Consider the following 24,980-nt stretch of genomic DNA (forward strand, 5'->3'; position numbering starts at 1 on the left):
TTATTAAGTAAAATGCGGATGACAAGCACTGTGATACCATGACAATCGACTTGATAACACAGACAGCTGCTCAGTGATACTGGGACAGTAGCTTATAGAGTGTGGGTACACCGGACAAAGGCACGATTCACATCCTGGGCAGGACAGAGAGTGATGGCACGAGATCTCCTCAGGATCCCCCAAACAGTGCACAGTTTGAAACTTCTGAATTGTTTCAAACTTACACATTCCCACTAGACAGCTTTGGTGGGTAGCCAGCCCTGCGGAAAGCAAAACCGTGGACGGGGATGACTGCTGTAATGTGTTTGCTCTTTTCAGAAACAGATCTTCGACCTGGGGACTACCGGGCCCACAGAGTGTGGCAGATTCTGGAACAGACTTTCTAGGTCTATGCACTCAATCACTAACTGAATGACCTCGAATCACTTTCTTCCATTTTCCCTGCCTCAGTTTTCTGGTCTTCAGGCCTGCCTCAGGAGATGATGAGGATTAAAGAAGCAAATGCAGGTAAATCATTTTGAAACTGTGACTTACGTCTTGGGAGCACTCTATAAGTATTAGTTTTCATTGTTAAATGCATTGAAAGAACATTCTGTTCCTCCTGATGCAATTCTAGTATAACCTCCTTTCCTCAAAGGCAATGCAGACCATCCTCCTGTTTATGATGTTTCTGTAACTCAGAGCAGGGTCAGCAAACTAAGGCCTGTGAACCAAGTCCTGCCCGCTGCCTGCTTTTGTAAATAGCTTTGTAAATTAGTTTTAGTAAACACACTATATTTATTCATTTACATATGGTCTGTAGGTGCTTGCGCACTACAACAGCAGAGTTGAGCCACTGCAACAGAGGTTGTATTCTCCGGCCTTTTACAGACTATGTTTGCTGACACTTGATTCAGAGTAAAACGAGGTTTCAGTGTTTACTTTTGAAGGCTCAGTGAATGCCCGGGTGGGGAATACTGGACTTTGAAACCGAAGACCAGTGCTTCCATTCTGTCTTTGCTGCTGGTTTCTCTGTGGATTCAAACAAATCCCATTAACTTTCTACATCTCAAGTTCTTCATTCATAAAAATAAATGAAAAATACACATAAGGTGCCCATAATTTTCAACTTACATAATCAGTGTAAGATTTAAGTATAACAACATGCATAAAAGTTCTTGGTCAAATTTAAATTGCTAAGCAAATATGGGGCATTAACCATTGACAAGGTTACCAAACCTATTCCACTCATTTACCTTCCTGATGACAAAGCTTCTCGGAAGGTGTAGCCTTGCCCTTCCCTGGATGGTCTGGGCCCAGGCCAGTGCTTCTGCTTCCCTTAGCTGGTAATGAATAAGTTCTTCCAATTTGAGTCTTTAAAATAATGAATTTGTTATAGGATACAAGGAGCATATGATTAAGTAATTATTTTATTTTCTCTCCGAATGGCCACCATTAAAAGGTAGTGCCTTCCAGCCAATGGCACTGACGCCGCGCACACAGCTCTAAGGCGCCCTTTGCCAGCTCCTCATTGAATCTCCCACGTGCCCTCCCCATTTTGCTGTCATGGTGTGCTCTCTCCTGGACAGTTTTGCACTTTTGTCCTAAGTCTCCTAGGTTTGCACCTCTGTGTCTTTCCTTGTGCTTGGCTTGACTTTCTTTCTTAGGTGGGCCTTTGCCTTGTGTCTAATTCCACACTTATCACACTTACTCCCTTAAAGGGAAAGAATACATTCCACAATTGCTTTTCCTCTTTTTCTTTACACTTAAGGTCCAGATCCTTTCTCTCATCCCGAAGTGAGCTGAGAAGGAAACAGTTGTGTCTACAAAACAATGGGTTTCCCTTTTTATATTTAGCACTCTTCCTCCCTGCTCTCCTGGGTAGTGGGCTGTGGCTTATCTACTACAACAACCTAAGATTTTTGAGAATTAAGAGTCACAAAGCTAAGTAAACCCTGTAGATAAAGCCCGTCTTCCGTGTGACCAAAGACAGGAGGAAACATTTGGGAACCTTCGAGAAGAGGTGGCACATGGCAACAATTTCCACATGTAAAGGTTCTTTAATAACTCTCCTATCTGAGAGGCTTCATCACTAGGAAAGGCAGAGGGTATCTGTTCTTTGAATTTGTAGTGAGTAAAAAGTTTTTACTCTACATATGCTTACCAATTATGATTTTGACAGGTTATAAGCATTTCATTATTATTGAATTACAAACATTTGGTTTCATTCTTCCAATGAATGTGGTAATATACAGAACACTTGGTTAATCATACACTAAGTGCTATAGAGTAAACAGCTCAGAATATTTAAAATTCTGGCTAGAGAAGACATTTATTCTAACACACATGCATACAGCTGTCTTTAAAAAGAAATGTTATCACATTAGATCCACTTAGATTATCTGATCAAACTCCTCAAGGTCAAATTTTAGAAGGGACTACAGTTTCTGATCATAAAGAAAAATCATGAGAGCTCCATAATCTCAAAGAAAGTTTGAAAAGTTTCAGTTTTAAAAAGTGACACATGGTGAAGAAATTTACACTGATATAGTACAAAAGTGCAAAACAAAACACAAATATTTGCAACTCCCAACATCTTCAATAGCTAAGGCTATTTACAATTCTGGCTAAATTGCTGATGATTATGGCTGATAAAACTACCAGAAAAAAACAATGCCATTTAGTTTTGTCCTGCTATTCCTTTTGAGTCACCCTGCATGGAAGGGCATTCAATAAATATTAATAACTATTAATTTTGCCTAGTATTTCATTGAATGGGCTTTAGAGTCAAACAGCCCTGAGTTTAAAACCTAACTCTGTCACTCATTGTAAGTGACGTTGGACATATAAAACTTAACTTTCATGTGCCTCTTTCCATATCTCCAAAATCAGGACCCCAACACCAATTTCAGAGGTTGCTACCCTTAAATGAGATGCATATATATACTCACAATGGAATATTATACTATTGTCAAAATAAGCGAATTATAGCCATACTTGGTAACATAAATAAATATGGGCATCATAATACTAAATTAAAAAGGAAGTCCTGAAAATAACACAGCATGATATCTTTTTAAAAAGTTAAAACAACTAGAACTAAAATATCATTTCCTATAGAAGGAAAGCAAGTTGAATAAAAAATATGGGGTTCAGCAACATGACTACCTTTGGGGAGAAGAGCAGAGGACTGAGTAGGGCTGGGGGAAACCATGGAGATCCTACCATTTGTTTGGGGTAGGCAAGGCTCTGAATTTATTATGTTATTTTTAAAATAGCTAAATAAATTAGATTGGGGTATAAGAGCAGTTAGTTTAATAAATAGTGGCATTAAAAAATATAAACATGCTCTAAGGAAAAAAATATCTCTGAAGAAAAGAAGTAAAGTAGCAAAAACCATGTGATAGTCTCTGGTACTTTGGAAATGAAAATCTCTGATTATTTTCAGGCACTAAGATGCACATGGTAAGTAATGAATTAGGTGTAGTGACTATTTCCCTTATGGCTAGAAAGCATTAGCAGATAACTAGGACCCCCAGGAGCTAACTAATGATCTAGAAGTCTAGAGAGACTCTCTCTCTCTGTCTCTCTCTCTGTCTTAAACTCTTTTAAGTGTATTACTAGGACCTAGCTCAAACTAATGTTGACAAACTGTGCGAAGCTAAAGCATAAAACAAATGTCCTTTGGAAGTATTAGCAAAATTACAGCAGAGCTGCTCACGTTTTCACTTATAATAATAGCAAATGTGAAAAAAAAGGTTGTTTTCAAGTATCTGTATGAGATATGTGGGTAGGAAGGTAGGCATATAAGTATCTATAATAACAAACTTCCTGTTATTGTTTCCTATCGTTATGTAAACCTCTATGGGCTTATGTTAAGATATTTCTATCCCTTATGAATGCACCATTACAAAAAGCAGAAATAATAATTTACATGTGGAAACTCATAATTGTGTGAGATAGATACTAGCAGTATCCCATTTTTTAGATGAAGAAATTGAGGCACCAAGGGATTATACGAGAAATATGACCGAGATTAGACAACCGTCTGGGCTACTAACTGGCTCACTGAAGCTACAATATAGATACTGTAGAGAAAAGATGTACTTCACAACATCCTGCCTACTAATGACCAGGATGCTTTAATACGTACAAGTTTTAAGCTCAAATAACAGTGAGGGAAGTATCTGAAGACTCCATCATCTACCTGCAGTGGGAACTAGGGTGAGACAAGGAGAGATGAAATAACAAATCACCTGGATATTAGATTTTAGACGGTAAAAGCCTTGGCGAGAGGCTTTCCTTTAACCTCCAATTTGGTCTTGTCAATTTGATGGCAGAAGAGAAGGTTTTCAACCAAAATAATGTGTACGTGTGTAATACAGATGGTCAATTGGCAAGTGTCGTGGTCTTGCCTTTGAGGCTGGTCTCTCTTGGACTATGCTGGTGAGCAAGGCGGTCCTGCCTGTCTGGCAGAAGGCAGGCAGCCACGTGGGACTGTGGCTACGTTCCCTGGCGGGCTGCTGGAAGGTCGCGGGCAGAGGGTGTGGAATATATAGGACCTGGTCCTGGGAGGCCCCGAGAAGAAACAGTCGCTTGGTCCCAAGAGTTTCTTTCCTTCTTGGTTTTCCCTTTTCTTTCTTCAAGATCTTTCATGTCAGAAGGTTTCCTGCTACCGAATTCACGTTCTGTAACTCCAAAGCCTCAGGCTGACAGCAGTCAGAGCCCAAATAATCACAGCCTTTAGGAGAGGATTTGAGTGGGACAGGCTCACATGGGCAGTGAGCGAAAATATCTGAATTTTAAACTGCTGTTGAATAGACATTGTGTAGACCATGGACACAAACAGGGAGAAATACTTCTTCTTCAAGGACGTACAGTGAACACACACAGCTGTGTTGCTAAGGTTGGCATTTGTCTATGATCGAAGAGGCCTATAATGTAGGAACCTTTTTGACTTTACTTCTTCCCTCAATGAATAGTTGGTTCTTTCATATGTAAAAATTATGTTTCCTTTTGTGAGCATTAATGGTCTTCAGTTAAATCATGTGCTTTTATCATATCAATTTATGGAAGTATTTTTAGCCACATTATTTATAGAACATTTAGGTCTGCCTTTCAAAGTCCTCATCTTTAGGTCTGCTTTTAATTTCCCAAAGCCCTCCCTCCACAGGCCCCGCACACAACACACAAGCAGCACAGATTTCCCCACACAATGTGTATTTGATATGCTTAAGGTCCATCTTTACACACACACAGGCGTTGGCATGTACGAAGTGTGGAGGGTGTCTATAAATTCAAGGAAACATTTAAGTGCACAGTGATACATAGTTACATGAGTATAATACTTCATGTACTTGATAAATATTTCATCCCTACCATAAAGAAAGCTTTTTATCAAGTTTGATTGTTTTTTTATTACCTTAAAGTATTGCAGTTGTTTCTCAGCATTCATTGTTCCTTCCTTTTCTTGTCTCAGACAGGAATTGAAGATGAAAAGCTCTGTATCTCTTAGCCACCCTTTCAGTTCTTTGATCCTGGCCTCCAGCTGCCTTACCAGGCTTCCGCTTTCAGGAGAGAGCAGGTCACGTGGACCCGACCCACTGTGCCCTGCCATTGTGTCCTGGATCTTCTCTCCTAGGGTTTTCTAATGCAGCAAATTAAAAACAAAAACAAAAAACACCAACAAAAAATTAAAACATAAATTAGCTTAGATACCAAAACGTATCACAATTTGGCTGGTAACAAGAACCCGCTAGGAGGTGTCCAGCCACACCTGCCACCTCATGACTAACATTCAGTCCAGATTAGTTCGTTGTTCCATTTAGGATTTGAATTCTTGAGCAATGCGTGTTGTTCTGACTACCACTAGAGGCTTAAGAAGACCTCATTCACTTACAATTTCCTTGAACAGAAAGGAGATTTGACCCAAAAGTTCACCTTGGTCACTGATAAAAATTCATTTGAATTCTCATGATGGGAGTTTATAGTAGAAAATTCTCTGCATAAAATTTTCAGGAGATAAAAGTCTGAGTTTAATCAATATACTAAAGAGGCCGAGAGAAGACTCTGCATGGACAATTAGATTCTTTTTTGTTTTTAGTACAATTCACAAACCATAGGACAGAGGGCTGTTACAAAAGGACAACCTCCTTTATACTGTCATTGATTCTACCTGACTCGGAAACTGTTCAACCCAACAATTCTTCCCATTTGTGGATGCTAGACTTTCCAACATGTGTGTTAAAATAAGTCCCAATCCACTATGCTAGCAGCCTTCCTAGATTAACTACGACGTCATGAAGGTGTAATCAGGGAGGGCTGTGTTGTTGTGGAAAACACCCTGGAGACTCAGTAGGAGTTAATCTATAAGGACGCATTAAATCTACAAAAATCAGTTTTAAAACACAAATAAAATTAAGTCAACAAACACTCATCTGCCATGTAGCATTCTGTAAATAGTATCTCTAGGAGATGGTAACAGAAAAATAGCCTTTCTTGCCAACACCCTTACACTTTCATGGTGCAAATATTGATAATTTGAAGGCCCTCAGTGGAATCCAGATTCAGCTATTGTTTTTATGCTGTAACAAAAGTAGCAGCAGGAGGGGAAATCAATGCCCTTGGAGGGTAGGGTCACAAAAAAGAATTTATTGCCACTTTTTTGTTCTGGAACAGTTTGCAATCATAAATTCTTCATAAACAGAATACTTCAGAGAATGGTCCGTCTTCATAAATATACGACAGAGGACATCAATTTCATTTAATTCACAATTTGTGTCAGCACAGCAGATGCCAATGCCTGCCTTGATAGGGTTGTTTAATATGCAATTGAGACAGAGTAATATGCAGCACAGGGGACAAAATTTCACAGATTAAACTGTACGCACCACTGACATTTCATTCTAATGTATTTCCATTCCACACTGTTCACCTTAGATGAAAGTAATATTAAAAACCATATCCCTCTATTTTACTATTGTTAGAAGTTAAAATCCTTGTCTTTAAATTTTTTTTCATGCCAATTAAAATGTAATCATGCCAATTAAAGCAGCATGCCTGGTGGTGGTAGTGTGGCTCGGGTTCTGTTCAAATCTTTCCTGCACCCTTCGCTCTCCCTAAATCATTACAAAACTGCATACGGTATTCGAATGATATTTTTGTCAAAATGGCAACCATTTTAAAGTGTATGACTCATAAAGGATAACTAAATATCCTGCTTTTTTAATGTAATGTTGATTTAAATTTTTTGTTGAGAAAGCAATATACATGAAATACTTAAAACCATTTTCAAAAAGATTATTTAGTTACTTATCAAATTAGAAGCAAATATAGTTCTATTTCCATATAAACAGACTATCGCTTTATCTACCAAGCACATAGAGTTGCTGTCCTCATTTAGTAAACAACTTTTCAAATGTCATACACTGACCACACTTCTTCGGTATGAGATCAATGAAATCTATAGAATTCAGCAGATTCTGATTGAAATCACCACTTATAATGTGAAAGCCATTAATTACTATTAAAAAGTAAGGTAACAATAGGTCAGAGTAAAAACTTTTAAAGTTTTAAGTTACTTTGCATGACTGCAGAGTGTAGTGAATTCAGATGAGAAAGCGTGGAGTTAAACTTGCAGTTGCTTAATCACCCAGATTAAGCATGGCAGAAACTGAGCGCTGGCATTCCTCCAAGTCATCGAGGTACATGGAGAGCTTTTGATTCAAAATATTTTTGGAGTATTATTTCTTTAAAAATTAAGAAAAGGCAGGAAATTGAAGGCATGCAAAATTAGGCTCCATAACTGACACCACCCATACTTAGCTATTATAATTAATCATTTAAGTAATTGACAAATTTAGCTTACCCTTGATTTGAAGTGAAGGCAATTTAGGAGAGAAGTTGATGAAAAATACAGTTTAACCTCTCCCTCTCAGCTGCCTTCCAACAAAGGGACAGCTCTGTCTCCTGCTCAGTGCCATCCGGTCTCTGGGTAACAGAACCTCTATATTGCCTTTTTGCCAGATTCTTGCATCTCACTCTTTGGCTGTGACCCAGCCCATCATTGCATGAAATGAATTACATAAAACTTTTTTTTTGACTTTTGTTAAAAGTGAGTTGGAAATTGAGGCACAAGACAGAGGCCAATTTAATTGTGCAATTCCGATTTGGGTCAAATTTGCATCCTTGTTTTGGTGGCTTACTGCGACTTGAAAGCTGCAGTGACGACTGCAGTTCCCATCTGAAGGGTGCAGTAAACAGTTAAACAGGGGCTGCCTCCACCATGTACCTTCCGAATGAATTCTATTAACATTCATTCAAGCATGACAGTCAGTGTACATCAGATATACTGTATTATAGTTGACTTGGTGCATGCCCATAATACATGGCATATTTTACTCACTTTTTTATGTATTAAAGAACCAAAATTATTAAAATCTGAGAGGAGACAAGCTAAGAGTAAAAAAAAAAAATCAACAGAAAAGGAAAAGCAGTGTTTTTTCCCCAAAATAGAATGAATAGCTTGTTTGAAATGTAGGTAGTGAATTGAAAGAGAGAGATATTTGTGCCTCAAATTAGAAATCAGACAGATAGAGTACTTCACTACACAAAAAAATGTACACATAACCTACAAACAGTAATAAAAATGCAAATACCCCAAGCAGTTCCCATTTTTCATTAATTGAATCCACTTTTTCAAGGAGATCATTTGGTAGTAAAACGCCACCTTTCTTCAAAGCTTCAACCTTACTAAGCAGCTCTGTCTTTTTCAGGTCCCTGATGGACATTTCCACACTGTATCGCTAAAACAAGAAGAGAGAAAGATATATCATCAGGGAGAGAGATGTTCTTAAAAAATCTTTAAGCACAGCATTAGTGATGCTCATGGATGTTAAAAGATTTTTTTTCTGATAACATTTATGAGGAGACTAAACCTAAGTAACTTGAGTAGTGGAGGAATATTCCAAAAGTAGTTAAAAAATATATATATTACTCATATACACAAACATCCAAGGTATTCCATTTGGTTAATTTAGATTGAAGCCTTTTTAAACTAAAGTTCACACACACATTTGATGTTTAATTTAAAATATTCCAAACAGTCCCTGGCTGGTGTGGCTCAGTTGGTTGGGTGCAGTCCCACAAAGCAAAAGGTCACCATTTCATTCTTGGTATGGGTGCATGCCAGGGTGGTGGATTCTGTCCCCAGTTGGGGTGCTTGTGAGAGACAACCAATTGATGTTTCTCTCTCACACTGATGTTTCTCTCCCTGTCTTTCTTCGTCCCTTCCCCTCTCTCTAGAAATAAATAAATAAAATATGAAAGGAAGGAAGGAAGGAAGGAAGGAAGGAAGGGGAAAGGAAGGAAGGAAGAAAGAAACCCTCCCCCCAAAAAAGATGCATGCTTTAAAGGGAGTTAATATTACAGTTAATTTTGGTCCACATTTGGCTCCAGAGTGCTGTACATCTCTCTTCTCTGCCCCACAAAGGCCCAGTCTCAGAGCAGTACAAATAAAATGATCCCTAAAGACTGACTTCCTCCTTACCTGTAAGTTCTCTGAATTCTCAGTTAATTTTTTTTTCATTTTTCTTTTACTTAAAAACTCTAGGTGGTAAGTGCCCATCAGCAAATGAGTGGATCCAAAAACTATGGTATATTTACACAATGGAATTCTATGCAGCAGAGAGAAAGAAGGAGCTTATACCCTTTGCAACAGCATGGATGAAATTGGAGAGCATTATGCTAAGTGAAATAAGCCAGGCAGTGAGGGACAAATACCATATGATCTCACCTTTAACTGTAACATAATCAATAGAAGAAAAAAGCAAACAAAATATAACCAGAGACATTGAAGTTAAGAACAATCTAACAATAGCCGGGGTGGGGGGCACAGTGGGAAGAGGGGATTACAGGAACTACTATAAAGGACACATGGACAAAACCAAGGGGGAGGGTGGAGGTAAGGGAGGGAGGGGGGGTTCAGCTAGGGTGGGGTGGAGGGTTGGGGAGAAAAGGCATACAACTATAATTGAATAACAATAAAAATTTCTAAAAAAACTCTAGGTGGACTTGGAGAAGAGGTACATACAGAGAGGAAAAAGAAAACCAGTGCTTTTAACAATGGTTACAAATCTTCCAGTCCAGATGGAAGGTAAACACACTTCACCTCCTCACACAAGCACAGAAAGAACTACAACTAGAACTCAAAACAAATGATACCCAGAACCGTCAGAAAATTGAGCTGTGTGAAAGTCCAACAACCAAGGATTTAAAGAAGCCACATTCATCTAGTTGGGAAAGAAGGGTGGAGATGCAGAGATGAGCAGAGAGGCGCAGAGACACCGTGTGGCACAGAGAGGTGGCGGCAGCAGATTGGGTGGTCCCACATTCATGTGTGGTAGATAAAAATCAGGAGGGATATCTTAGGAGCAAGCAAACCCAGCTCCAGACTAGACCATTGAGCCCAGGGTTCCAGCACCAGCAGCATAAATCTCCACAAATTCTGGCTGTAAAAACCACTGAAAGCTGGGCAGTGGAAGAAACTGCTGATTTCCAGGAGACTCTGCTTAAAGGGCCTTCAAGGACTTGAAACATACACAGGCACATCCTGTCTGGGATTCAGCACCAGAGCAACAGCTGGAAGGCTGCCAGTTGCACAAGGCAAGTGCAGGGCAAGCCTCTGGAAGCCAAGCAGCAGCATTGTCCCCTCTCAAAGTCCTCCCCCGCATGGAGCCACAGTGAGGTGGGGTGAGCAGTGAGGTGGGTTGCCATACCCTGGAAACTTCCTAAGACTCCACCCCACATAATTTACAGGTGCCTTTTCTACAACAGGCCACACTACTAAGACAGGGAGTCAAAGCAGCTCTACCTAATACACAGAAACAAACACATGGAGGCTGCCAAATTGAGGAGATAAAGAAATATGGCCCAAATGAAAAAAACAGAACAAAACCCAGAAAAAGAACAAAACAAAATGGAGATACCCAACCTATCAAATACAGAGTTCAAAACACTGGTGATCAGGATGTTCAAAGAACTCATTGAGTATGGCAACAAGATAAAAAAAAGACTCAAGAAGAAATGAAGGTTACACTACGTGAAATAAAGAAAAATCTACAGAGAACCACAGTGGAGGGAATGAAGTCAGGATTCAAATCAACAATTTGGAACATAAGGAAAAAATAGAAATTCAACCAGAACAGCAAGAAGAAAAAAGAATTTTAAAAAATGAAGATAGTATAAAGAGCCTCTGGGACATCACCAAATGTACCAACATCTGAACCATAGGGGTGCCAGAAGGAGAGGAGAAAGAGCAAGAAATTGAAAAAATAATAAAAGAAAACTTTCCTAATTTGGTGAAGGAAATAGACATAAAAGTCCAGGGAGCACAGAGAGTCCCAAACAAGTTGGACCCAAAGAGAAACACTCCAAGACACATCATAATTAAAATGCCAAAGATTAAAGATAAAGAGAGAATCTTAAAAGCAGAAAGAGAAAAGCAGAAGTTACCTACAGGGGAGTTCCCATAAGACTGTCAGCTGATTTCTTAAAAAAAAACTTTGCAGGCAAGAAGGGACTGGCAATAAGTATTCAAAGTGATAAAAAGCAAAGACCTACAGCCCAGATTGCTCTATCCAGCAAGGCTATCATTTAGAATGGAAGGGCAGGTAAAGTGCTTCCCAGACCAGGTAAAGCTGAAGGAGTTCATCACCACGAAGCCATTATTACATGAAATATTAAAGGGACTTATTTAAGAAAAAGAAGACCAAAACAATTAAAATGGCAACAAGTTCACAACTATCACCAACTGAATCTAAAAAACCACAACCAGAATAGGAACAGAATCATATAAATGGAGAGCATTTGGAGGGTTATCAGCTGGGAGGCAAAAGGGGAAGAATGGGGGGAAAGGCACAGGATTAAGAAGTGTAATTGGTAGGTACAAAACAGATAGGGGGATGTTGAGAACAGTACAGGAAATGGATAAACCAAAGGACTTATATTCATGACCCATGGACATGAACTAAGTGGGGAGGATTGCTAGAGGGAAGGGGGTTATTGGGTGGGTGGGGGCAAAGGGGAAAAAATTGGGACAACTGTAATAGCATAATCAATAAAATATATTTTAAAAATGAATAATAAAAGCTAGAATAAGAATGGTTACAAATCTATGCTTCCTTATTGAATACCTTAATATGGTCTCAAATGTCACAGCTGACTACAGAATACACTCCCCCAACATGCACTGTATTGCACACTGTATTGCAACACACTGCCAAGTGAGTTTCTCCTAAAAATTATTGCTACAGATAATGTAGGTGCTACTTAATATGACAGTTACTATGGTAATTCTCTTCAAACAACTATTTGGATAACTTCTTAGTTAGCAAGTCCTCTATTATGAACAGCTATAAATGACTATGGCTATAGTTGTAAAATGTACACATAAAAACATCTGTAAGGAGAAAAACTAGATTCTGGTTAAAATATTAAACACATTTTGCAATTTTAGCACGTTTTCAAAATATAACGGTAATCCCCAAATTTCTTTCACCCAGGCATGATAGTTAGGTCATTGAGGTCCTTGACAATATCTCTTCATTCATTGTCCTAACTGAGCAAAGATGAGCGCTTTATCAGATCTAGTAAGAAAAGCTTTTGTCTGAGCAAAGAGCAAATCAGCAAGTTCAAAACATGCCCAAGCACTTGGGGGATTTTATTTACCTTAAAAACATGATATTATATAAGATCCCGAATTAAATACAATTGGAAACAGCTTAAAGACAAAGAAGGTGTGAAATCCGTTTCTTGTACGCAAATATTTGTGTACAAATACTTTTAGTTTCTTATTTAATCTTTCATTTGCCCTAAACATGCACATTATGTACTAGGTAAATATCTGCAAATGTCAGTCATTTGTGGATCACAGAACAAAACATTTTAAATAAGGTGATTTAAAGCATTTCATAGCATTAACGAATGCTGATCAGGGTGTCAGAGTACCCAAAATTGCATGAAATGCATAATGAAAAAAATTAAGAGTGGCTTTAGACTCTTTCGGAATTGGGCCTGTAATACATGGGAAATTCTGACTGTGCTTTCTCATGGCAGACGATTTCCAGGCCCATGTTACTTCGACACTTAGAAAACACAATGCCCACATGAGAGTCCTGGACCGAACATTTAACAAGTATTCTAGAAACCTACAGTGTTTTATTTGTCAGTGATGACCAGAGAAGAAAGAGATCTGCTTTATGTAATCAGGGACCCATCTAAAGATGATATTGCTGACAAAGATTTGCATAATTAATTTGATAAGACTTATCTGATGTAATATTGGGGAACCAGCATTTCAGGCAGGCAGAAGAATCCTATTCAAATCTTAAGCTTAGACCATGTGCAGTAACTGACAGAGGGCGTCCTCTGGCTGTGCCACCTGGGAGCAGCCTGGACGGTTATCACTCCCACCTATGACAAGCTCATCCCCACTGTTCACGCCAACTTTGAATGGCTCCTACACAACAGATCAATCCAGAACGATAACAGTTTAGATCAACATGATAGTCTTACAATAATAAACATGAGAGTCTTGTAATAATAAAAATATAAAAAGCAATTAATTTCATTTTAGACATAAAGTAATTTTCTATGTGAATGTGGTACACTAAGTAGTCACTGCAACAGCTATTATAAAGGTTATTACATTAAGAAAACTTGTCCTGTGCACGCTCTCTGTCTCTGTCACCATGTAACCTACTGTATAAACAGATTGACGAAAGATGTGATTGATGGACAATGCCTTCAAACTGTAACAGCTACGAGAACCCAGCTAATGGTTAGATGTATCGGTACATGTGTATAAAAGGTATTACCGGAATGTCATATAACGTAAGGTAAAAATATTTCATATTTGAAGCACTCTGAAAGTTGAATCAGATACGGTTTAGGGCCTTACGCTCTATATGAAATAGTGCCAGAAGGGTTACATTTTTGCTGATGCTAATATGGTTTTGCTCTACTCTCTTTTCAGAAGCATTAGCCAGGGACAATCGACTGCCAGCTCTCTCGGTCCCTGGTCAAACTACCAGGTAGGGCTACTTTGTCCTGTGTGATAAAATAATTTCATCTTCATATAAATTTCACCCCCAACAGGAAGTGAGCAGAGGCTGCCCCACTGTGCCCTGTCGTCTGGGGATCTTACACGGACTACTCTTCAATAGCCAAAAATGAGAGCAGGAAAGTTAAAGTCAGATGGCTTTTTTTCAGTGCTAAGGTAAATAAGCATCCAGTATTTAATTTCCACCCAGCACTTGCAGGGGACTTCTCTGTCTAGTCAAAAAAAATATACTCTATTGAAAGGGCATATTTGCATTATTAAGTATATTTGCTTGGCCAATTCAATTTTGACTAATGAAGCCTAATAGATATGTGAATGATCTAAATTAAAGACACAGGCCCCTCCGATTCTAAATGCCACTTCTGTGTGTATATAGAATATATAAAGAAAACTTTAAAAACAGTGAAAAATAACCACAAACACTACCCCACTGTTTTAACTAAGTATTAAAGAAGTTTTTAGAAAATTCTTACTCAGTGCTTACTTTTTAAAAGCACAAATGCCAAAATTGAATTATAAAACAAAGCAGCAAAAACAGGGATTTCTGAAGTAAATATAATTAGAAATGCATGAAGACTTGATTGAGATAACTTTTTTGACAGTTATGCTAAAGGCTTTTTTCCCTCTTAAAACCTTTTTCTTTCTTTCTTTCTTCTTCTTCTTCTTTTTTTTTTTTTTGTTAAAAATCACACCGAAAATTCTGCCCAAATGGAGACTGGAACAATGCCTTGAAACAGTGTTAATTGTCACCATGGAAACCAGAAGAATAAGCCATTTTGAAACTGGTATAGAAGGCACACATTGAGCAACTCGAGCATTTTTCTGCCTCCCTCAATGTTAAAGAACAAGATGCCTTGTCACTGTGAGGTCAGAGAAAGAAAGCATCATGAAAGGGTTATAGATGCTCACTGTCTAGTAAATAAAAAATAAAATAAAGAATAAACTATATACAGCTAATGCTGTAAGACTCTACCCAGTGAATCTCTTTGAAATAGAAAGATCATCAAAAGATGGCCAGGACTGGAGATAGATTCCACCTAAGCAAAACTTCGGGGCTATATTATGTGAACCTTGCCCCCAAAGCTCCCTGGGAATTCTGCTGTTGTAATAAAACTTCAGAAGAGGAAAGAAAAAAGGCAGCATGATGGAATTCAAAATAATGCTCTAAAAGCACACAGAGAGATTAAGACATCCATTGTAAGACTTTTGTATGGTGCTTCTGTTGGTTATGCTGAAAAGAGACCAGACATTGCTGAGTGGAGAGTGAAGTTTTGGCTATGAGAAACACGAGAGTTAAACCAAAGAATTTTCTCCGTTATTCGAATAAGGCTGGCAGATTCTGCGTGTTCAGGGTTTGAGTATTTACGTCTTATGCTATATTTTAACTGTGCTTTATATGACATTATATCAGGAAGAGTTAAAGCAGGGAAAATAATCTAGTTATTAGAATGACAGATGTAATAATAAAGATATTTGAATATCTTCCCCAGTACAAAGTAATACCACAAACACCGATATACTCAGCATAATCCACTTTCCCATAAAAACACAACAGATAGATGATAGGCAGACAGAGAGAATACACTGAGAGAATAAAATGTATTTGATCTATCAACAAGAAAGCATATGCTAGGAACATACCAGAACACCAAACTCCTGGCAAAATCATGTGTGAAAATAGGCATTTTTGCACAAAAATGCAGGGTTGTATCTGTCTGTGACTCTGATACTGTGCGTCCTGGCTAGTGTTTGCCCTCCTCATGTGAGGCTTCATGGTGGCCCCTCAGCAAGTCCATGCCTAATGCCATTCAGTGGTGAACAAAAGGTCTTTTTATACAAAAGTCCGGGATCCACAGCTCAGCTGTACATGCCGAGTGCAGGGATCTGCCAGAGGCCAGGGTCGCCTTTACAGCAGTTCTTGTGCTGCCCCCCTTTCAGCACTCCAGCGCCCAGCATTTTACAATGCTGGTGATATTTCACATGCAGCTAATATCACCGACACTTTGGGAACGTGTCCAGGACTGAAGAAGAGGGTTCAAGCCCAAGACAAATAATAGTCGTTATTTCTTGCAGACTCCTTGTGTTTTACCATTAGCAATTTATGGGGAATAATTGCACAGAGAAATTATAAAGACTCCTACAATTGTCCTTGTAAATTAATAATAGGTTTCTTGATTGGGATAAATTTGCTGCTGAGCCTTTGGAAAAATTAAAAAGTGCAATGTCATTTAAAATTGCCAGAACTCGCACAGCAAATTACATCTGAGGTTAAGAATTGAGTTTTCCCCCCTCTTCTAGCTTATTCCATTTGCATGATCTCAAAATCACATTACATTGGCCATGTATTGTTAATTGGACATAGATTGCATTATCTTTAATATAAATCAAACTACAAATATTAAAATGAATTGCAAATTCCCTAATAGAAGATCATAAAACAATCTTTCTAAAAGTATCTCCCATTAATAATTTAATTCCAATTATATACTCAGAAAACTTAAGTAGAAAACCTGGCAACTTATTTCTTCATCATTTCTTTTACATAACAAATACCTAAGCCTTTTAAAATAAATACCCAGCACAGAATTCATTGTTATAAAGCAAAAATAAAAACACCACTAATTGCAAACTTTTCATGCCAATTTTACATAAAATACTGCATAAGAACACCAAGCTTTCCTGTCTCTCATCACTTCTCTACCCAAGTCAAGGGCAAGGAAAAGTCTCCTACAGAAAAGATTTACTAAGCTTAAGAACTATTGTAATGATACTCTTTAAAATTATAAAATTGATTATTATTCTTCTATTTATTTTTTAAAAGCCTCTATAGCCCCTTACAATTTTCTATAAATTTGGTATCTTCCTAAAGCCTTTGCATGGTCTTTAATGAGTTTATATTAAATATTTAATACTGTTTAGAGCATACCCACCACTACCAAAAACAGTTATATTCCCAGCAGTCCTACTGTTTCAGGCAGAGGACTTGATTGATCCTCCTAGCCTGAATTGAGTAGAATGAAAAGAAGCAGTTGGAAAATAGCTGCAATCATTTAATGCAGATGACCTCTGACAGCCTCGCAGCTCTTCTATCTGAACAGAAATTTGCATGGGGTCTCTGTGCAGAGGAACAATGTAACCTAAATGGTAGACAATCTTTATTCTAATGAAGTGGGTGTCAAGGTCAATGTAAAACTGCAATGATAAATGGTGCACCACTAGGCAAGAGAAGTTGCATAGGCATTGTAGTGCTTTCACATTAATTGAAGACTGAAATGCACCGCGTGAAAAGCACAAGCCTCTCTTTTCACCATAATGTGTTAATACGCCAATGCAGAAATGATTTCTTCAAGAGGTTTGCCTGTTGACATGTATCTCATTGCAACAATGACACAAATATGAAATTATGGTATAAAGTTGACATTTTTAGAATTTAGTTTTTTCCTGGAATATAATTACAAAAATCTAAATAAAATTTCCCCGAACAACATCCGGACACCTAATGTAATTCCTTTGATCCCCTTTTCTTTTCTTTTTAGACCTGTGTTTAATTAGTTTCAACGAAGCAACCTTTTATAGAACTCTTCCCTGGGTACTTACATACTGAACTGACTATAAAAGAGAATGAAGGAGAGGAGAATCATTCAGATCTTATTTTCCCCCTCACTTCTAAGTTTTCTGCTTAGTCTGCAGTTAAGATCTTTGGGCATTACAATGAAGAGCTCGTGTTTGTAAAAAGAAATATAACTGTTTTCTAGTGTGAGAATTAAAAATTGTAATATGGTCATTTGACATTGCAAAATGACTATACAGCAATAACTATACCAACTCTTCAGTTGGCCTAGCAATTTTGTGGCAGTCAATATTTTTCATTATCTAAAAATAAGGATAGTAAGCTGCTTTAAAAAAAATCCTGATTTACTTAGGCCTGTAAAGGGGATATTGTTTGCGAATACACTAATTAGCAACCAAACATTTAAACTTCATCAATTGAACAGGAATGGAGTTGCACCAGTAGTTTCACAATTTGCTAAAATACTGGTGACAGGATATTAGTAACCATTCGAGAAACATCTCCAGGCTCAAGGCATAACATGTTACAAACTCGAGGCATTTTTAAGGTTGACATTTTTTTTTATTCTGGTAGGCTCTGTGATATAGCTATCTTTCCAAAACTAACCTTCCTGCTACAAATAGGCTTTAATAACAGAATTACAGTTATAATGATCAGGAATACTCTGTGGGTGTCTCGATCTATAATCATAGTGACTAGAAGACTATTAGTCTGATTTACTGTAAAATAAATGATTTTGCAAGTTTGCAACTCTGAAAACAAACTGTCTCCGATAGAAATCAACATTCCTGAAATGGTAATTCAGAGAAAAAAAATCTCAACTGAAGGAGGATAGCGAAAAAGAAAAAAAAGTTACTGATGAAACTGTTTAAAAAACTGTACAGCTTCATCTGTGTGTGATTTGTCAGGTCTGAAGCTTTGACGTGCCCAAGGGGCAGACCCCAGCGGGGAGTAGGCTGCCGAGCTAAATAGCTGTGAAAGAAGTCTTAATGTAGGATGGAATTCAAACTAACCTTGACATGACCTCGGGAAAAATATGCAAAAAGTAAAATGAATGCACTCTGCAAGATACATCCTAATTTTGTGGTGGAGCTGGTTAGTTTTACAAACATAACTGAGACCTTAAAAGAAAAACAGAAAGCTAGTAAAAGGGAAAAACTTTGAAATTCAGGCAAAAAAAAAATGTAAGCAGGCATGATGTGTTACTGTGAAGGCATGCGAACCATTTGGAAAGAATCCAAATAAAAACCCACACTGAACAATATTGTTGTCAGCCTGTCTATTCAGGAAAATTGTTTTTTTTTTGTTTTTTTTTTTAGGTTGAATATAAGTGACACAAAGCCAAGATTACATCATTGCATTACAAAGTCTGTTGTGGCTTTTAGCTGAACAAGCCCCATGGATCTATTGGTTTAGGGCAGTAATTCACAGTAAGGAGGTTTTAATGTGTTATTTTTCTTCCACTGTCAATAAAAAATAGAGGAATTTAAGCAGGAACCATCAAGGGTATCTCTAGCCTCCTTCTTGCTTTTGATCTGTATTTGATAAGCCAAACTCAAATTTCAGTTGATGCATTGAGTCTTGATTTGACTTCATTACTCATTTTGCCTGTTTTGAAGCAATCAGTTTAGGAGGACGGCATTTGTTCTAACTCCCTGGCCAAGAACTGGCTAACTCTTTGGATATATGGAAATTTTAATTGAGTGTCAACTTGTGTAAAAATTCAATCCCATTACCTTCTCAATGAAATTTTGTAGCAATGCCACTTATTTACTATACTACTAACCAAATTTTAAACATAATTAAATTGCTAAGAACATACACCCAAAATCTAATGACTTAAGTCCCTACAGCAAAGATATGAATTCCTGGATCCGATATATGTGTTTCTATTAGATTTTCATAAGCCTAAAGTGAGTAGAAGAATTCAATCATTTAGAAACTCAGAAGCATAAGAAGTTTTGCTGAGAACCTGTTGAACAAATGTAAAGATCAACGCTTAATGGCTATGTTATACTAAGGGCTTCTTTTTGGTCAGTCTTATTCGATATTTTTATTAATGATACATACAAGTAAAATGTGTATATGACACATGGATCAGAATGCCAGATTATACTAAAATCCCATATCTATAATGAATAACATCTTAGTTCATGCACCATAAACTCAAATACCTACTGGTAGTAGGATATTAGTAAACAGGCTGGGAGGTATGGAAGGAGCCCCGATTTACAGTGTTTGCTAATTCCCCTGATGTAAGTACTCCCACTGTGGTAGATTCCAAGTTGCCAAGATTCCAAGCTACCAATATTTGCTACTGTAGGCAAAATTCCTGAATATTTAATAATTAGTTCTCAAAAGCCAGTACTAGCCAGCTCCAGTACCCCACTGCCCCGCCACTGACATAGAGGAGTTGGATTGACCACATTTTAGTCATCTTCAATCCTTCATCTTCTAACCATTGTTAGGCTCAAAGAAAGAGACAGGTATTTTCTCTACTAAAAGAAAAAAAAGTGATGATTACCAACATTTGATCCCAGTAAAAGGAAAATAAGAGGAAGTAGTGTGGACAGTGGAGGACAAGAGAACACAATTTCCATCTAAATGGGGCAACCACTACTCACCTCTGCTAAGTGTTTCCATGTGGGAATATGAAAACAGTTATTTAACTGTTCACCCCAAACAAAAAAAAAATACAAAAACTGCGTAAAGAATGGAGGTGACTAGGCTTCGATTGCCTAGGTTCATTGAGTCAACAGACAGCGAAAGGTAAATGTAAACAAAAAAAGAAATATGTTGTGGGGCTAGAATGAGACAAACACAGGGTCAAAAATAAGAAAGGTAACAGGTAAATCAGCCTGACTATGGTTTACTAGACCCAAGCCTGCAATCCTGGTTCTGGTTGGGTTTCATTTTCCAGGAGGGACAATGTATCAAATGTCCAAAGGAGAGCACTCAAGGGAGGTGGAAGATTCAACACTTCTCCAAGGGGCGAGCTGTGGAAGAAGCAGAGGTATTCAGCAAAGGAGCACATAAGAGTTGAAGATGAGAGAAGAAAGGAAAGGTTATGTTAGCAGATTTCAAATGTTTAGAGGACTTTTACACAGAAAATATTACTGTTTCGTCTAACCTCAGAGGTCAAGCATGGGATCAAAGATTGAACGTAGGAATGTAGCTTGGGCAACAGTGAATTCCCATTCACCAGCAGTATTTAGCGGAACCCAGAAGTCTACATGGTTGGGACATGTTATGGGTTAATGAGGTATTGAATGAGGACTGGCCTAGAAGATGGGGTCTAAAGTTCTCTGTTTTATAAAGTTGGGCTTCTTCAGTCCTGCATTCACCAGCCCGGCCACTAGGATCACATCAGTATTTGTAAAAGAAATGCCAAGGCCAAAAATACCAATTTAAGGAGAAGCTGTCTCTTCTGGAACAAGACTCAAATATAAGATTCTTATTCAGAAAAACATAGGAGTGCAAAAATGGAGCAAAGACACAATCACATAAAATGTAAGCTATACAATCTAAACTCAAGATAGGAAAGAAAAAAGAAAACTCAAGATAGGACACAGAGAATAAAAAGAAAAAGCAAGGTCAACTAAAAATTCTCAAATAATCTTCGATCTGTCCTACTTTAGAGAAGTATTTCATTGAATTTTGAGTATAAATATTTTATAGGAAACTTCCACTATAGACTGTATGCAGTTTAGTCCGTATTTCAACAAGGTCCTACGTGTAGTTTTTTTTAAAGATATGAACTTCACAAATGACTCTCTGAAAAATTTTCTTCCATCAACATAGAACATTTGCTCACGGATACCTACGAAACGTGTTAACACCCTTCCTGCCAACAGTGTGGGCATAATGGCAATTTCTCCTCCACGCTAGGAGACTCCGTGGCTGTGCTGTGTTATGTCGAAATCTGCACATCTCGAGGGTTTTCCGTGCATTCCAATGCACTTCGGTGACAGTGTGGATCATTGCCGTAATACATCACGACTGCTCTAATTACGGCTTCATTACCATGCACCATATCAGCGCTGTCGTAATGTCATGTCAGCACATAGTAAGAATCGTTATGCAATTATGTAATATCTGTTAGAGTATGCAATGTAGAACGGAAAAGAGACACGAGCAGCAGCAATGAATGTAATGAAACTTGGTTTTCTCCTTTAAAAAGTCTCCAGCTTAAGAGTATCATTTCTTTTGTTTCTCATCTGCCAAACTAAACAAATGCCTGTTAAAACATTTATTTTTGTTTACTTGGGCATTACCATATAATTTAATGAATTTTTAAAATAAAGCAAAATAAGAAGAAAAAAGGGAAATCTCTGAATTTAGCTGTTCTGCGTGTCACAGAAGAATGAGATTCACCTAGTATATGCTACAAGAAATCCTGTAAAAACTTAAGTGTAGTAAATGGAAGTCCACTGAAGGCTTACCATTATGCAAACTTCAAACACAATGTTCCATTCATCTATCTTCCTTGATCTCTGTGTAATCATTGAACTTCCTGACTCACCCCCTAAAACTCATTGACCAGGTATATCTTCAATAAAGAAACCACGACAAGGAGAAAAAGCAGCGATTTTGAACCAGTGGGCTGCAGCACACAGGATAGCCACAAAAACTTTTAAAAGATGCAACACCTGACTATTTAGTCAGGGGCACTGAACTCCTTTCCCCTAGGTTATCAAATTAAAAAAATATATAACAGCCAACACAGCAATAGCCATCTGGTGTGAATGAATGGAAACTATACCCATTTTTTGGTGAGGTCAGCAAAAATACATTTCTTGTTGTGTCGTGCAATTTTAGTAATTAGTTTATGTGTGTCATGGAATGAAAAAAGTTGAAAATTACTGAGATAAAGTATTAATACCATATTTACTTCCCTAAATTAGGAGCATAAATATTCACTTGCCTTTAGTTTAGCTTCCAAAGTATACCCAAATATCTATAAAAATTTAAATCTTGTTATTTGTCATAAGTTTGAAGAATAAACTCTGAACGGATAAGGGCCGTTCTGTTTTTGGTCAACCATGGACTACCTTGAATATTTGAGGCCTTCAGAAAACACTATGTCAATGAATAGTTTCTCAACCTAAGTGATACATGAAGTGCTATTTGCTGTTTTAATGTACAACCATGGGAGAATTTATATATAAAAGCTTACCCAGTATCTCTATGGCTGAATTACAGGACTGTTCAATGCAAGTATTTATCATAGAAACGCTGATGAAGCCTAAACTATGGATGTATATGATTGTGCAGCAGCAGCCATTTCAAATATAGATATATTTTTAGCATTAGGAGGCACCAAGTTTGTTTAAATCTAGATTTTTTTTTTTACAATTGCAAGTAATGTTAATAGCACACTGTAAATGTTAAGGCTAAGTGTGCAATGTCAAAATAGATTGAATCTCTCTGAAAATTGAAAATTCAGGCTTTTCAAACGTAATCCAGATGTTTGGCTTTTATTCAGATTTCAAGAAAGAGGGAACTAATATGATATAAAATTCATACATGCATATTTCATTAGTGCCTTTTGTATCGCTGAATTAAACATTCTGAAACGTGCTTTTCCCAAATCGCATAGAGTTTTAAACCAAAGCCATTGCCAAGACGTTGCACACCTAAAAACTAATGCCAAATTAATTTCATAAGGAAGAGACTATATATTTCTTACATGAACTCTGTTGGTGATGGTTCTTCAAAGAGAGTATTTTGCGTTCTCTTGGAGGATAACAAGAAAAGTGAGAGGTAGAGCACTGTAGCCATTGTGTCATTTACCAAAAAGATGTTGCTGCAGAACACGGTTACTGCGGAAATCTGTGAGAATCTGTGGCTGAAATGAAGGCTGAAAGCTCCATCCCCCTTACTGTCATCATCAAAACCTACCTTTTCAAGTCTAGTGCGAATGGACATTCCTCAGGGGCTATGGACATCAGCACTGAGGAGCAAATCCAGAACTCACTATGTGATAGGTATTCAGACAGAGCCGATTAAAGCATTCCCAAGGTTGTCTGCTCCCAAAACGGAATGGAAATGCTATCATACCTTTATGCGTTCACATCGTGACTTTTTCTTTGTAGGGTGTTACTAACTTTCCAAAGAGTTTTCGCATCTATAACCTTAACAGATCCATAATGCTATGGGTTTTTCTTGGTGCCCACCTATATCTTTGTATACCCGTGCATTTGACTCCTTAGGCTACTGTTTGAGGGTATTCTGGTGTCTTCACATCAGGTGAGGGTGTGGTTTCGGAGTTAGATTATAAACTCTTGCAATGGAGTGCTTAAGGTCAGGGGCCACGTGTTGTTCACCCTTTATCCACTGTAACTCTTAGCATTATGGATGGATAAGGTAGTTGGGATATATTTATGCATTTGAATTCTCCCCAAAGAAAGACGAGGTGCATGTGTATCAGCTGTTGCAATATATACTAGATCTAGTTTTAGTACACAGAAATGAGTAGTATGTGATTGCCTTATTTATCTTTGAATTTCATGCTCAGTGAAAACAATATTCGGTGGAAGCAGAAATATTACTCTCAACTTTTACGTAGAAACCATGAACAAAATTAATTGTTTCCCATGGCAAGGAATGGTTAACATAAGAAAAGCTTCTATAAAATGTATCAAAGGAAAGAGAAAGGTGACAGCAGCTCTTTAAATATTTAAGGACACCTTTTATGAGTTCAGTGTTTTCTCAGAGTAATAACATTTGATCAGAATGCAAAAGGCCGGGCGGGCCCAGTTTCCAACTCCAATACCAGTCTGCTATAGAATTTAAAACCTTTCTGTTCCAGAGCCTCTCTCTCTCTTTATTTTTCCTTTGGGGTACATGTCCATATTTACCAGAGAAAGATTTTAAGAAAATGAATGTTAGAGATCTCAGGCTTTAAGCGTTAAGCACTGTTTGTTACTCCCACCTCAGAAAGCTTGACTGTCATTTCAATGGATTGTTCTCTTTTCTGTTCTCCAACGGCAAGCCCGCAGGGAAAGTTAGCATTACCACTTCTGTCTCACAGATTAAAAATTGATACATAGAAGCTAAGTGACTTGCCCAAGGTCAGTAAGATAGTGCTAAAACCCAGAAATGGAATTTTCAGGAGGAATTTCAGTTTAGTTTTCCAGGCCATGCCAACTTTAATTCTTAAAAATACATCTTTATATATCAGTCCAGGAGTCTGAGAAAATTGGTGGCCCCTGGGAGTATAATGTAAATAAGGTCAAGAATGTCATTCAAAATGACTTTAGAGTGGTCAAAACACACTTAAAAACCCCAACCTTGTGGCCTCAATGGCCA

At 37.7% G+C, this 24,980-nt stretch overlaps 1 protein-coding gene across 3 annotated transcripts in view; it reads right to left on the reverse strand.

The window, feature by feature from the left end:
- Positions 1-24,980, reverse strand: part of AKAP6 (A-kinase anchoring protein 6) — a 476,021-nt gene that overhangs the window by 75,802 nt on the left and 375,239 nt on the right. For all 3 annotated transcript variants that reach the window (XM_045188183.3, XM_045188177.3, XM_053928192.2), the window contains exons 10-11: positions 8,637-8,783; positions 5,402-5,626 (exon numbers count right to left, since the gene is read on the reverse strand). In XM_045188183.3, coding sequence (XP_045044118.2) covers positions 5,402-5,626; positions 8,637-8,783 — 372 coding nt within the window. The remainder of the gene's footprint in view (positions 1-5,401; positions 5,627-8,636; positions 8,784-24,980) is intronic.

This window comes from Desmodus rotundus, chromosome 7 (assembly GCF_022682495.2).
Source record: "Desmodus rotundus isolate HL8 chromosome 7, HLdesRot8A.1, whole genome shotgun sequence".
NCBI classification, from domain to species: domain Eukaryota; kingdom Metazoa; phylum Chordata; class Mammalia; order Chiroptera; family Phyllostomidae; genus Desmodus; species Desmodus rotundus.